The sequence below is a fragment of the Mustela nivalis genome (genome assembly GCF_964662115.1).
Source record: "Mustela nivalis genome assembly, chromosome: 5".
NCBI classification, from domain to species: Eukaryota; Metazoa; Chordata; class Mammalia; order Carnivora; family Mustelidae; genus Mustela; species Mustela nivalis.
This window is the reverse complement of record NC_139024.1, coordinates 70,641,286-70,656,606: the sequence shown is the minus strand read 5'-3', so window position 1 is coordinate 70,656,606 and position 15,321 is coordinate 70,641,286. Positions and strand designations below refer to the sequence as shown.

Genomic DNA, 15,321 nt, shown 5'->3' with positions numbered 1-15,321 from the left:
GCAAATGGGAAAATGAGAACAGAAGCAAAAACCAAAAATAAAATTAAAGGAAAAAATACTGTTGTTCTCAAACTGAAAGAACTCATCAGATTCCAGTATATTAGTAAAAAGAGACTCAAACTTTTAAAAATTCTAGCAAAATTTTGAATTATGTAAATAAAGAGAATCATCCTATACAGACCTAGGAAGAAGAAAATAAGTTACCAGCTAAGCACCTCAAATCTGGCTTGTCTGCAAAATAAAATGCCAGAAACCAACATTCTAGCTAAATGTCACTTTCGTGAGTTCTCTTGCCTTCCCCAAATCTAGTTTGGCACTCTTGGTATGTTCTCGGAGACTTCTGCACTTCTCCTATTATATAATTCTTATTTCATTTTGCTGTATATGTATTTACTCACTTGTCTCCCTCTGTTAGACTCTGAGAAAAGTCTCTTTACAGCTTAAATTCTGTAAAAATGAGATCATAAGTTAAAATGACTCTGGTCTAAAGTTCAGTCTTCAAAACAAAAAGTGGTTGAGGAAAACCCTATCTACCTCCTCCTTGCCACAAAGACAGGAAAAAAAACACGCATTCTCTCTTATTCAGTAGGATTACGGTTTATGGACCCTCATCTACTTTAGTAAATGCAGGAAGCAGTTTTAATGTTATGTTCAGTGGTGTTTCCCAAGTGACTAAACCAGCACAGTAAAAAGCATGTAATAGACACATGATGAATATGTGTTTAATGGGAGCATAGAAACATTCAAATTAAAATTTTAAGCTATTTCCCATGAAGTGGTGTTAATGGTTGCTGTTTTTATCTCCTCCATAGGCTTGTAACTGCAGCACAGTAGGATCCTTGGATTTCCAGTGTAATATAAACACAGGCCAATGCAGCTGTCACCCCAAGTTCTCTGGTGCCAGATGTACAGAGTGCAACCAAGGTCACTGGAATTACCCTCACTGCAGTCCCTGCGAGTGCTTCCTGCCTGGGACTGATGACAGGACCTGTGACTCAGAGACTAAAAAGTGCTCCTGTATTGATCAGACTGGGCAGTGCACCTGTAAGGTGTGGTTGTTAAAATACACTAAAGGAAAAACCTTCCCTGGGTTCTCTTTCCATTGGCCACTTTTGACTTCACTCGGTGGTCATGACTCACGCTTCACTACATTAAAGAAATAGATAAGCAAAAATTCATTGCCAGACACAGTTTTTATTCATATATGTTCATTTGCGTACAGATAAGCACCACTCTCTAAGAACTTACTTTCAACCCAAATCCAACTTCATTTCCAGTCGATAGAGATGATATATTTTTAATGATAAAGTAAAATTTTTCTTTACATATTTGCTTTGCTTAAACAGGAATAATTTGGGAAGGAAAAAAATGAATGTTCTCTTAAGCATCATCAGAGAAAAATCACAGCTAGATAATAGGGCTTCTAAAAAACCATTTCTCTTCAAATTAATCCATAATCACTGTACACTGAAAAATATATTTACTGCTGTGGAAGTTCAGTAAAATTTCATCACATATAAACACTGACATAACAAACAGTGACTACGTGCAAAATTCAGCTCATTAATATTGTTAAATGATGTAGAAAAACAGCCAATTAAAAAGGATAAGAGGGATTTTCCCCCCTTAGATATTTCTAAAAATCAGTCCCAGGATAAATGCAGTGAATACTGTGTCAGAGGTATCTTTAGATGAAAAAAGTCTATGCTAGAGGGACGGAGGACATAGGAAAATGAAATCCAGAAAGTGATTATTAAAATAGTCTTCCAAATTTAGGGAAATGGCAGCATTTGCCATTGAAGCCTCCAGACAAAACACAAAGTCCAATGCTGTATTATTACATATTATAATTATAAATCGTATTTAATATGCACTTGGTGTGCATATATACACTGTAGAATGATAGTTCTATAAGCCTATATTTTAACACTCTGCCTGTTTTTTACAACTTTGTATCACACCACTGGGAATCAATGTCTCTGTTTTGCTTTTGAAATTCTCCTGACTCTTTCCTATTGTTCACAGAGGATATTAGGAAATGTGTTGTTTAGATCTTAAAACCAATACACAGTAGCCTCTGCAATGTATTTATGTATAAACAAAGCCCTTTTTAGACTTCTGAAATCCTAACAATGAAATTAACTTAACTACATGTGCCATTTGAGATGTGAGTCTCCTACTCAGTGTTTCTTTTTGGTTAATTAAGAAGAAGCATTACTCATTCTCAAGCTTATTTTTCTCATAATCTCATTATGGACCCTGAGGAACTCTGCTCTCCCTTCAGGTGAATGTAGAAGGCATCCACTGTGATAGGTGCCGGCCGGGCAAATTTGGACTTGATGCCAAGAACCCACTTGGCTGCAGCAACTGCTATTGCTTCGGGGTTACTACCCAGTGTTCCGAAGCAAAAGGACTGATCCGCACGTGGGTGAGTAAGGAACCGCTGAGCCATGTAATGGTACAATGTCAGTTCCTGCTTGTATCTTTCAGCCAGGCACTGAGGGATAGGATGCAATAGGAAAACAACTACATAAGCCTTTCCCCATGTGCACATTTAGAACTGGGGCCTGTGACATTAGACAGTTGGGATAAATGCCTTTTTTTTAAAAGTCCTAAAAATAACTCACTTATTGTTGATAAGGAAGTAGATGCCAAGGGAGAAAGGGAGATGTTGCAACTGAGGCATTATAGTCTAGGGTTGGGCGGAAGCTGCATCCCGGAGAGTGAGGGCCCCCGAGCATGAATGCGGGCAGGTGCTAAGGCAGTCACGAAAACCAGAACTTGTTGCACGTTCCCTCAAACCTGCCTTAGAGAATCACAGTCTTTTAGGAGGGCAGCGTGTTCATTCCTACTTTTGTTTTTCTCTAACTCTTCCCACTTTTAAGTTCTATCTTTTATTAGTGTAAAAGACTAATTTTCACAGATGTTGTAGTTCTTACTGTGCAAACAAGGCAGAAAGACTCATCCTCTACCCTGGTGGTTCATGTGGTACGAGTTTTGTTTCTCATCAGAACACCTCCTCAGATCAAGAATGCGGCTACAGAGAGACACTCGGTCCCTAACTTAGTTTTCAAGGAGTGCAAAGGATTGGAGCTTAGCCCCCTGCTGTGTTTTGATGCCCATGTAGGTGACTCTGCAGCCTGAGCAGACCATTCTGCCCCTGGTAGATGAGGCCCTGCAGCACACCACTACCAAAGGCATTGTTTTTCAACACCCAGAGATTGTGGCACACATGGACCTGGTGAGACAGGAACTCCGTTTGGAACCTTATTATTGGAAACTTCCAGAACAGTTTGAAGGAAAGAAGGTAAGGACGAGAACTTTGAAGTCATAGGAGAACAAAGTAAGATGTGTTTTTGGAATCACGCCATTTGGGGCTTTATCTGACATCTCACTCCTCATTTTATTTTGGTAGTTGATGGCCTATGGCGGCAAACTCAAGTACGCAATCTATTTTGAGGCTCGGGAAGAGACAGGTTTTTCTACCTATAATCCTCAAGTTATCATTCGAGGTGGTACCCCGACGCATGCTAGAATTATCGTCAGGCACATGGCTGCTCCTCTAATTGGCCAACTGACACGGCATGAAATCGAAATGACAGAGGTGAGCTTATTAGTTTGGTGCAAGGATGCCAGTGGTTTTGCGTTTAGTTTCATCAAAGTGGTTTCTTTTCCTATTAACAGAAAGAATGGAAATATTATGGCGATGATCCTCGAATCAGTAGAACGGTGACCCGTGAAGACTTCTTGGATATTATATATGATATTCATTATATTCTTATCAAGGCAACCTATGGAAATATCATGAGACAAAGCAGGTAAACTGTAATAGAATCAAAGTTCAATTCTTATTTTAAAGTCTATAGGTAAGATCAGTAAGACACCTGATGGAAAGATTTAGAAGTGTTTGGTTTGGGAGTGTGATGATAGAGGACAAGTCAAGGATGGCTTCCAGGTCACCTGGCAGAAGAAACTACCGATTCCCACCAACGTAAAATAGGATGAGAAGCAAGTTTAAGGGGGGAGAAAACATCAAAATCACCTTTGACCTGGTGAGTTTTAGGTGCTAGTCAGAAATTCAGAAGAAAAAGCCCTGCAGAGTAAGATAGATAACTGTTGTGCTATAAACAGATGACAAGATTGCTGGGACCCTGCAGGGGAGCCAGGCAGGGTCAAGTTGGGCTCGTCTTTTCCAACAGTGAGCATTCTCAAGGTTCATCCCAGTGTGCTCTACAATATTGTCCCTTTCACGGTGCATCATTATGTGGAAAGATTGGAAGTCACACCAAATGAAGAAGAACAGAAGAATAGTAATAATAAATGTGATGTCATGGAAGCCAAAGGATAAGAATATTACAAAGGACTCTAGTTTTGTCTAACCCAAAGAAGCCAATTAAAATGAAGCTTTTGAGACTGACACTTGGGATTACAATGGTGCTATGCGTCATACCAATTTCTGTAGAATACTGGAGCAAATCTCAAAGTTTTAAGCCGTGAATGAGATACAGTGACACTAAGAGTATGGGTATAGACTATTATTTTCCATGAACAAAAATATAAAAGGGAGTAATGAGATAATAAGGAGTAAACATGTTCACAAACCCTGAGGGAAAGGGGTTTATAGCAAGATATACATTAAAAAGAATAGGATAAAGAAAAAGTAGATAATGGAGAAGCCAGATTTCAACATGAGCACACATGAGCATTTTCTAGAGTGGAAGGGACAATTTAGCCAATGAGTTAAAATGAGGAATTGCTCACATGTAGCTAAATTTCCTTTATTGGAAGCAGAAAGTTAGGTTCCAACACAGGAAGTTAGTTCCATCACTTTCTCTGGCATGTCAGTTTCTCTATCATTTCCTGCTTGAAAACAGTATTATGTAATAAATTTGTAGATCAGTTTAGAAAAAAATAAAACAAAGCAATTGTGAGGTCCCTTATTGGCAACCAGTGAATATATAAATCCCATATTTTGGATGTTTAGACTACACGAAACACAGATTTTTGTTCTTTGTTGCAAAAGCTCCATATCGTTCTTCTGATTGTACCATAAGTAGGGACTTTGGGTAAAAGAATAAATCAAAAATCAAAATTCACTTTCAAATTTGTATCTCTTTCATGCCTTTTTCCTATTTCTCACTTCTAAGATTATTTTATGTGAAATAATTTAAAAATAAAGGCATGCATCAAAAATATACTGTCAGCAATATCATTAATTATATAAAAATATCAAGTATAAATCAGGTGGCAGAAGCCAAGGCATGTTTGTATGTCCTGGGAGACAGCAGATAAATTTGTGAGGGTGGAAATAAATAATTATTTTGTAAATTCTTCCATACCACAGTGAGTTTGGTAGCACGTGGAACATTTGGTTAGTGGAACTGATAGAAAATATATTGTCATCCTTTTTTCATTTTACTTTCTTTGCTTCCCTCATACTGATTCCATTTTATGGGGGAAAGACCACCTTTATTTTGGTCTTCCCCCACCCAGCCCCATAAATCCTTTCTCTTATATGATTCATAGACCTCCCTAAATAAAATTCTTTGGTTTAAGAGGTCATTTTGTGAAGCTTAAGGATCAATCAATAAATAAATCACTTGTTCAAAGCTTAATAAAAATTAAAGCCATTGACTATCAACAATAAGAATAAAGAAAGCAATGGATCAGCACTTAATTTTCTAATGCAGTAGAATTGTGACAATATATAGTCAAATATAGTGAAATATATATATTTATATATAGTTAATATATAGTCATATATGTGCATATATATGCATATATATAGTCAACATATAAAAAATATACATAGTCAATATATAGTGAAAAATATATTTGAATCTTCCCTCTAAGATATTTAGAACATAACCCTGCATCTTTGTTCAGTTACAAATAAAATAGTCTCAGAAGCAGAGCATTTGAGAGTTTTACATGTAGTTTGAGACTTACATAATGTCAATGCTGACATTGCCTTTTTTTCTTCACTTTTGTCTTCTCTTACATTTATTTCAAGGACGTAACAACTTTGCATTTCAGTATTCACTTAAATAGAAGCCTGAGTTAGCCCAAATCCCTGATTCAAGCAAAATAATTGCTCTTTTATCCCCTGAGAAAAACCAGGTGCATTGCAGAAATATCTGTTATTGACACACAATTCAAGTTTTACTCAGTTTTTTAAATACTCACTAGCCTGTTGTGTGCGTGCGTGTGGGAGAGAAGGGAAGATGATGTTAGCAAATCCTCATGTTATGAAATACCACACGATGCCAACAGAGAGGATTCACGAACAAACCTCAAGTGACCTTCTCACTCCCACAGAGAATCCAGGGGGACAGGAAGGTAGAGTCTTCCTTACGGGAGGGGCGTGGTTTGTTTATAGATCAAACAGCTTTGTGAACTAGAAGGAGGGGAGAGTGAAATCTGAATTTTAATTGAACATGTGTTTCATAAAGGCTGGCTGATCTTCAGATTACAATCTACGAAGTCAGGGTGTGCATTCATAATTCATTGTCAATAAAACCTACCTATGCTTGTTATAAAGTTTATGATTCAAGCTCCTCAAGCTATTGGAGGTGACTTTTGGTGAAGAAAAACTATTCATTTTTTCATTTAAAAGTTTATTTGCAGAACATTTCATGTTACCAGTTAGTCAGTCATGAAATAGTCTGAGTTTATGGACCGCATATATTTTTTAATGCTTCATTTCAAGTGAACGTAAAAGGTATCAACATTTTCACTAGGAATATATTTTTTTCAACTATAAGGACCTTCCTACCAATAGGAAGGGTGAGTTAAGTTAGTTGAAGGATTTATTTAATAAAATGAACAAAGTCACTAATCTGAAAGCTTCCTTTTCCTTTATCCAGTAAGATCAATATTACTGGATTATCTTCAATCGTTGTTTTCTTTACGGTTTTCTGAAGTTCTTGAAAGGACAGCCAGACTCCAGAGGAAGAAATCGGGCTAGTTGTAAATTAAAAGCAATTTCACTAGTGACCACGGGAGATATTCTAATGGGGAATAACCTTGGTTTGTCTGTTTGAAGGAATATAAATGTCTAATTAATTGCCCATGTCTACCTGAAGCCACTCACATTTTAAAATGTGGGGGAAAAGATCCTTATAATAACTTCTCCACAGGATATCAGACATCTAATTTACTAAACTCCTTATGATTTATGTGAATATTTTGCTAATGTGTAATCCCAGCCTTTAAGGAAGGCAAGATGCAGGGATATGATGTTGCATGTGAGTCCCTGGATTTAGGCAACTTGAAAACCATAAGACAGGCTTGAGGTTATTGTCAAAAACCCGAGAAGACTCTTTTTGTAGGACTGGGTGTTTACGACATGAGCTTAATTTACTGGTGTGATAATCTAAGTATACTCACTGTTTGCAGGATTTCTGAGATCTCGATGGAGGTAGCTGAACAAGGAGGCATAACAGCGGTGACGCCTCCAGCTCGCTTGATAGAAAGATGTGATTGTCCCCCAGGCTATTCTGGTTTGTCTTGTGAGGTAAGCTGACTACTGCTAACCTGCATAAGCTCAACTCACCTAACCAGCCAAACAGAAATAACTTTCAGAACTATTCTGGGTGCAATCAGTTTTCCTTGTTCATTGCATATCCTTAACCCATTTTTTTTTTAACTTCCACTCACAGCATGAAACACCATGAGATGAGTATGGTGTTATTGTGACCTAGAAGTAGGAATCACATCTGAAGGGTAATATTTGATGAAAATTAAAAGATTTGTAAAAATACAGAGCAGTCAAGAAATAAGAATGTTTTCATAAGGCACCTTTATTATATCTGAGCCATTTTCTCACCACCTCTTCTGAATGGCTAAAGACATTTAAGCTGCAGTGATTATGAGATAGGATTATATTGGGTTTTGAAAGATTGTTTTTATATGGAACATGACAAAACACAGGCACTGAATAGCAGACTGTTCCCTTCAACATAAGCTTCTCAGAAGGACATGTACTGTTCCCACAATGCCACTATCATCCAGTCATTATATATTTTTTTAAATTGCTTTTGCTCTCTAAGAGTTTCCCCTGATTATCTTTAAAACTGGCATATTTTCTAGATCTTTATCCTCTGGAAGTCTATTTGACTTTTGCAAATATTAAGTATTAATAGGAAGAATATAATATAGGGGAAAGAAGAATAGATGGGAAACTGGCCTGAGTTGGAATCTTGACTTCACTCTCTACCAGGACTGAGACCTTGCATGATTTACTAAACCTCTTTGGGCTTCAGCTGGTAATCCTCCAAGTCCCTTACTGCCACCACACTCACCCGTCTCCTACAGACCTGTAGTCCTCCCCAAAGTGCAACAACCAAAAGCAAAGGAAGGGTAACCAAGATCTTCTCCAGCCCTGCAGCGGAGATGCCTTCCTGGTAGGCACATTGATTGAGGCCCATGGCATAGCTGGTTAGATATGCTTAATACCTCTCCCACCAGCAGCTGATGAATCATATGAAGACAAAATGAGCTATGGCCCTAGAGCACTATTACAGTAGTAGTCAATGCTGGTTTATGTTAATAGTATTATTGTGGAATAATTAGTTATATATCCATGCACTGATTTCTTTATAGAAAACAGTATGCATCTTTTGTAAATAGGATTTGACGAGTTTTATTGACTATGGCTCATAAGGCAGGTGATGGCACCAGCTCAAAACTAAAGTAACTTAAAAATAATATAATTTTCTTGAGATGTAGCGTGCTATAATGAAAAGAAAAGGAGTTTGGTTTCGGTGAATCCTCTCTAGCTCCATAGCTGGGACAGGGCATTCAGGGTTTGTTACTGGCCCTTAGGATTTTTACTTGTAGAATCATCATGAGGATTGATTTAAATGAGAACATGTATTGCATGGAGCACTGGGTGTTATACATAAACAATGAATCCTGGAACACTACATCAGAAACTAATGACGTGCTGTATGGTGACTAACATAACATAATAAAAAATAATAATTAAAACAAATATGTGTGTGAAAGCTCTATTATAAACTGAAATGCTATTCAACTTCATTACCATTATATAAATTCCATGTTGTTCAGAGAACAATTTCAAAAGAACAACTGCAAATATCTTTGAAACATACTTAGAATAATTTTATAACTCTGTGGCTGCTCCAAAAGGCAATATTCATATGACTGTGTCTATTTTGATGTAATAAATAATCAAATAGTCTACCTCATTTTGAAATCCTAACTCCTACCTATAGATATAGGCACTTGTACACATACATATCACAGTTAGATGCATAACAAACCAAAATACACACATGCACACACAGTGTAGATGTAAACAATGAGACCGTGAATGTGGCTGCTTTTCCAAAGAGCATGAAAGAGTTAAAGGAAGAAGACAGAAGGATTCGAGATTTTTCTACACAAGTGGAATTTTTTCCCAAGAAGCATATGGCTATACCTTTGGTTTACTGTTTGACCTTGGTAAATTCTTTAATTGTTATAGGCCTTCATTGCTCTATAGTTATCCAATCTATAAAATAACAGGTTGGGTTTGAAGTTCTAAAATTCTCTGGTTCTGCTATATTATTTAGCTATGAAAGGTATTAAGTAAGTAGTCAAAATTGATCTTTAACCATCTTGAAGAGAAAGCTATACCGCAGCTATATTTTTTTCTGCATATATTTAAAAAGAACACTGTTCATTTACAAATAAAATATGAGTAGAGTAGCAAAGTGTTTTAATGCAGTCTACCTTCCATTCCATATTTTAAATGTTAAAAACTCTTTTTACTGTGATTGGTAGGCTTTTTCAATAGCATATTCTAAAACATGCTTTTCCATTAATCTTAGTAATTTTCCATCATTATATGAAAATACATATTAGCACAAATAAAGAAACTTATAAATGAAGAAGATTAAGAAAACTAGAAACACATACAAACCAACATCTGCATTGGTGGCTTCACCTATGTCCTGTGAATTTCACTTAAGCTCCTATTTACAGACAATAATTACAGTAATATCCTAGTGTTGAGATTATGGGGATAAAGGCCTATCTCTGATAATAAGGTGCCTGAGGTGTTCTCCACATCCCATTGCTTCTAATCCATTATACATCTTATTTATAATTCATCTTGATTCTAAAGTGTAATTACCCAAGCATAAAATCTAATCATCGAAGCAACAGCTAAGGACAGTTCTGAAATAATACCTCCCATTCCAGGAACATATGCTTTGGGTCTTGAATACACAAAGCAATTCCTTTACAATATTTTTGCCAAATGTATGGTATTCTAGAGACATTTGTATTTACAAGCTCTTCATTTCCTGTTTTCACCCAAAATTTGATTGCAAATAAATAGAATTAAATGTTAGTTATGGCCAATAATAGCCAATTTGAAGACACTTACCCTTTGCCTGTTACCTATCATCTCATGATGCTTCGGCATCCTGTTCATTGAGAATGTTAGTTCTAGAAATATGCATTTATTACAACCTATGATTTAAAGTAAAGATCAGATTACCTTTAGAAGTCAAATAAAGACTCAGTGTCCTTACCACATGTGTTGGTGTGGGAGCCACTGAGATTATAGCCGGTTCTTACCATTGTCTGAGTTCACATGATTGTCCAACTGACTTAAACTGACCTAAACTCAGGTTAGGTTGTATGTAGAACTGGAAATAGCAGTGAGTATGTGGTTCTCTACAATTAGATCATGTTGATCAAATACTTGCGGATGATCTCTAGATCATATGTTTGCAGTTCAACCTCTCTCTCCTCACCCTCATGTTGTAACAGGGCTTCTGGCTCACCGTTGAATGGCTGTTGTCTACTGAGAAGCTGTAACTTTTGGCTGTAACTTTTGGCTACTAAAAAATAATTTTTTACATTTCCCCAAAATGTACACCTATTATCAAGTCATAAAGCTCAAAGGACAAAATAGTGAAAATAGACATTTTTTCTTCCATATGCACATTTTGCTTGGGATACCTTTTACCAGTTTTATTATACATGGAAGACCCAAAGATTGCTTTCATGTGCATAAAAATATTAAGGCACATGGTATGGATAAGTAGGCAGACATGGATATTCTGTTACCCAATGCAATGTAAAACAATTACTGCTGTTTTTATTTTTAGTCTGTCTTCAATGACTATATTTAAAAATTATCTGGAATAGAGGCATCTCTGTTGATTTATTGTATGTGAAGCTCCGAACATACATTACCTTCTTTAATCCTCACAACAAGCTTATAAAAGAAAAAACCAACTTACCGTTTACTGAATGCTTACTGTATCCTGCAAAACACCAAGCACTGAGTACGTATTATGATCCCCATGTTATGGATGAGGAAATGGAAGCCCAGGCAAGTTACAGAACCTGCCCACAACCACACAACTAGAAAACAGCAAAACTGCAATTTGAGCACGAGTAAGTCTGTTTCAATAAACCTAGATGCACTTACATCCTTAACTCTAATGTTCTACAACATCTTCATATCCCAGTTGAGGAAACTGAAGCCCGCAGTATTCAATACCTGCATAAAATCATATTAGTAAGCGATGAACAAGAATGAAACTGAGGATTGCCTGATTGTGAAACCCCCATGAGGATATAAGATAGGGTTTCCACAGGCAACAGGCACAAGTGTTGTTCTTGTTAAAGTCTGAGGAGAGAGGTGGGAGATGTTGTGTAACTCTGCACCTGGACCTGTGGGTTCTCTATTCTCTTTGTCTCCATCCTCTCACATTGTTATGCAAATGAGATTTGAACATTTTGATGAAATGCCATATTATGAAAATAAAGATAGAAGGACAGCAGAAGACAATCAATAACTCTATGAATAACTCTAGCACAAGGAAAGAGAACTTTGTAAAAGTTTGAGTTAGGAAAAAAGGAACAGTGTTTATTTGTTTTTTTAAAATTCTCCATTTGTTTCAGGAAGGATTGTAGATAGGACTTGAAAAAATGCTATTATCTTTCCTCTTTTTATTCTGACTCAAGCATGATCATTTCATAAATGTTGCCTCAGTTCACTGAGAACATTTGATATTGAAAGACTCAAAAATACCAAAAAGTGGAAAGAATAAATACAAAACAGATCTAAGAAAGGAGGGCATTAAGATGGAATAAATATATACAATTCCTTTAAAGAATGTTTTAAAGTTCTAACTCTTGCATTGTCTCTTACTTTGCCAACTTAGGAATCTGATCTACAGTGTTAGCACTAAAAGATTCACAAATCATCGGAGTTAATACACCTGCTCATTTTTCGGGTGGTGAAAACCACATTCTCAATGATGCCATACAACTTGCCTGTATCCCTTAGAAAAAAAGTTAACTTGTAAAATCAAGGCTTCCGTATTCATTTGTGTCACAGTCTGTGTCACAACCCTTTAAAAGGCACACATTACCAGCAGAGTGAGGCACGTACCAGTGATTCTCCATTCTGACTGCTTATTACACCCATCTAGGAGTTTTGAAACAAACCCTGACCCTACTCTCTACCCGTTTAGTGAGAATTTCTAGAGGTGGTGGTACCTGCGTGGCTCAGTCAGTTGAGCATATGACTCCTGGCTTCCGCTCAGGTGGTGATCCCACAGGAGGCTCCTCACTGGATGGGGAGTCTGCTTGAGATTCTCTCTCTCTCCCTCTGCCCCTCTCCACTCTCTCTCTCTCAAATAAATAAATAAAATCTTTTGAAAAAATTAAAAGTTTAAAAAAAAAAGAATTTCTTTTAAAACTCCTCGGATGATTTTATGTGCATCAAGGTTGGGAAACACAGAGACAGGTCTAGAAGCTTCCGTGCAGAGCTCCACTGGGAGCTCAGGCTCAGACTCCTATCACAGGTGCTTTTCTGCTTCATCCTGCTCTCTTTCCTGGGAAGAGTCATGGTAATAAGGGTAATTGAGTGTGTTAGAGTAAACTTCACCTGCCCACTGACCTTCAGATTTCAGTTTATAGCACTGAATTATATGTAATTCCTCAATGAAAATTCCTATTTCTGAACTTTATTCTTCCTCTGAGCCTTGTTTTAAACTTCTGTTTGAGGTATAAAATGGAGCTACAAAAACTCTTTGTGTGATTTTCACGTTTACACACACAGACACAGACACATAGACACACATGCACACCAAAGCAAATACACCAGTAAGATAACAATAATTATATAGGTATCCAAGGATGAAATCCAGGTAAAGAAAATCCAGTTTTATTCTTTAATCAGCTTATTAAAGAACTGGAGCAAATCATACTATGAAATATCTCTAAATATACTTTGAATGGTTTCTTCAGTTTCTTAAATAATTTCTCAGCCATAATTTCTAGACCTTATTTGGTAACAATAGAGCGATATGAACCTTGATTTTAAATAATATGAATAAATATTAAAATATATGTTGAAGTCCACCATAAGACAAATGAGACTCAAAGTATTTTGAATACTCTCCCTGACTTTCTTTATCAGCTTGCTCAAAGCTGGGATATTATTTAATCTCATTAAAATTTCTTGTAGGCTGTGATAAAAGCAGAGAGACTCAATTGAATGCTAAATTGAGGTACTTTTGCAGATTCTAAATCAAAATAAGCGAGGGAAGACTGACTATTGATCTTTTTCTTTTTCCAAGGAGCCTTTTTGCAAATACAACTCTGGAGGACCTAGGCCACAACCAAAAGAAAACAGAGGCATTAGGAAGTTCATAGTGCATATTGTTTTTTCCTGCTTACTCAGCGATCATTCTTCCATCAATGGGAATAAGATATGCTATTTAAAAAAAAAAAAAAATTCCTACATAGTCAAGATGTTAAAACAGACCCTTTATAAACTTCATTAGGATCTGAGGAACTAAGTCTTACTTCTCACTCATAAATCAAATAATGTCTAATAAATGCAGTAGCTTTGCAGATCAAGAGGACTGAGCTTGGAACCCAAGACCACTCTCATTACCTCTTCAGGGGCTACAGGCTTCCTTCCTGAAAGCCAGAGATTTTTTTTTAGACATTTGCATAATAAACCCGAATGAAGATGGGAGTCTTGATTCTGCATATGTCAGCTTTGCTAGCAGTTTTCTGTTTGCTCTAGGATTTTTATTGCAAAATGAAAAAAAATAGATCAGGGAAAGATAAATTTTATTGGTGGCCTAATATTCCCAAGACATGAGGATTTTAAGTTTCTTGCTTTTATCGTCTTTAAATTATATCAATATAAAAAATGCAACCATGACACTTTTCTATTTATTTAATACTTCTCTGAGTCTCATTGGACATTAGCTAGTTATCCATCAAGCATAGCAGAAGCAGATTTTAAGTTGTCAAGGACATTGGAATTCTCTCTTTAGTCCAAATGACAATTTTATTAAAAAACAAACCTCTTTCTCAAGAAAAAGACTATTTGAAGCTTTTTCAGATTGAGTGGTATATGTAAATGACAGTTCTCCTTTGCCAAGATCTGAGGTCTAGGATGTCTTCTGTATACGTTAAGAACCACACAGAAATACACATTAGGAATCAAAACTGATCCTTGTGTTTAGAAGTGATGTTGCCTTTAATTCAGGTAGAGGGAAAGAAGTCCTTTTTCACCACCAAGGAACCCAAGTATTGCTAAACCAAGATTCATAATTAGACTGTCCTAATTGCTTTCCTTTTCTTTTAGACATGCATGCCAGGATTTTATCGCCTGCAGTCTGAGCCGGGTAGCCACACTCCTAGACCAACTCTGGGCACCTGCGTTCCATGTCAGTGTAATGGACACAGCACCCTGTGTGACCCTGAAACCTCCAAATGCCAGGTATTTACCTGTGTCTTTCTTGAATAAGGTCCATGTGCTCATTTATCTTTACACATGCTCAGAGACCATGTGCAGAGGTGAAAGATCTAAGTGACAGGGAACTTGTGTGTGTGTGTGTGTGTGTGTGTGTGTGTATGTGTGAAATAAAACATGGGAAAAAAGACATTAACCATATTATACATTTTTTAAAGTAATTAAAAATTGATCATTGGAAAAGCCACTGCTCATGTCAAGAAATAAAATATTAATAGCAGTTTAGGAGAACACCTGAGGACACTACAATTTATTTAAAAATCATATGAGGGTTTTTTTTTTCTGATTACATGCAAAAATAAACTTACTAAAAATTTGGAAATGATAAAAAAATTTTGAAAAGATAAAAGTCACCCAAAATTCAACTGAACATTTAATATTTTAGGTATTAGAGTTCTATGAATTTTATGCATGTGTTTATACATAAGATTTATATAATACCATAGGTGCTGTTTTATGTTCCGCTTTTTAAATGTACTTATTCTGAATGTGTTAGGTTGCTTGATGTTCTTTGA

General features: G+C 36.4%; 1 protein-coding gene across 6 annotated transcripts in view; it reads left to right on the top strand.

The window, feature by feature from the left end:
- LAMA2 (laminin subunit alpha 2) overlaps positions 1–15,321 on the top strand; it is a 641,423-nt gene that overhangs the window by 415,886 nt on the left and 210,216 nt on the right. For all 6 annotated transcript variants that reach the window (XM_082731189.1, XM_082731188.1, XM_082731187.1 and 3 more), the window contains 7 exons: positions 813–1,049; positions 2,285–2,428; positions 3,128–3,307; positions 3,416–3,604; positions 3,685–3,818; positions 7,399–7,516; positions 14,639–14,773. In XM_082731189.1, the coding sequence (XP_082587315.1) occupies positions 813–1,049; positions 2,285–2,428; positions 3,128–3,307; positions 3,416–3,604; positions 3,685–3,818; positions 7,399–7,516; positions 14,639–14,773 (1,137 nt within the window). The remainder of the gene's footprint in view (positions 1–812; positions 1,050–2,284; positions 2,429–3,127; positions 3,308–3,415; positions 3,605–3,684; positions 3,819–7,398; positions 7,517–14,638; positions 14,774–15,321) is intronic.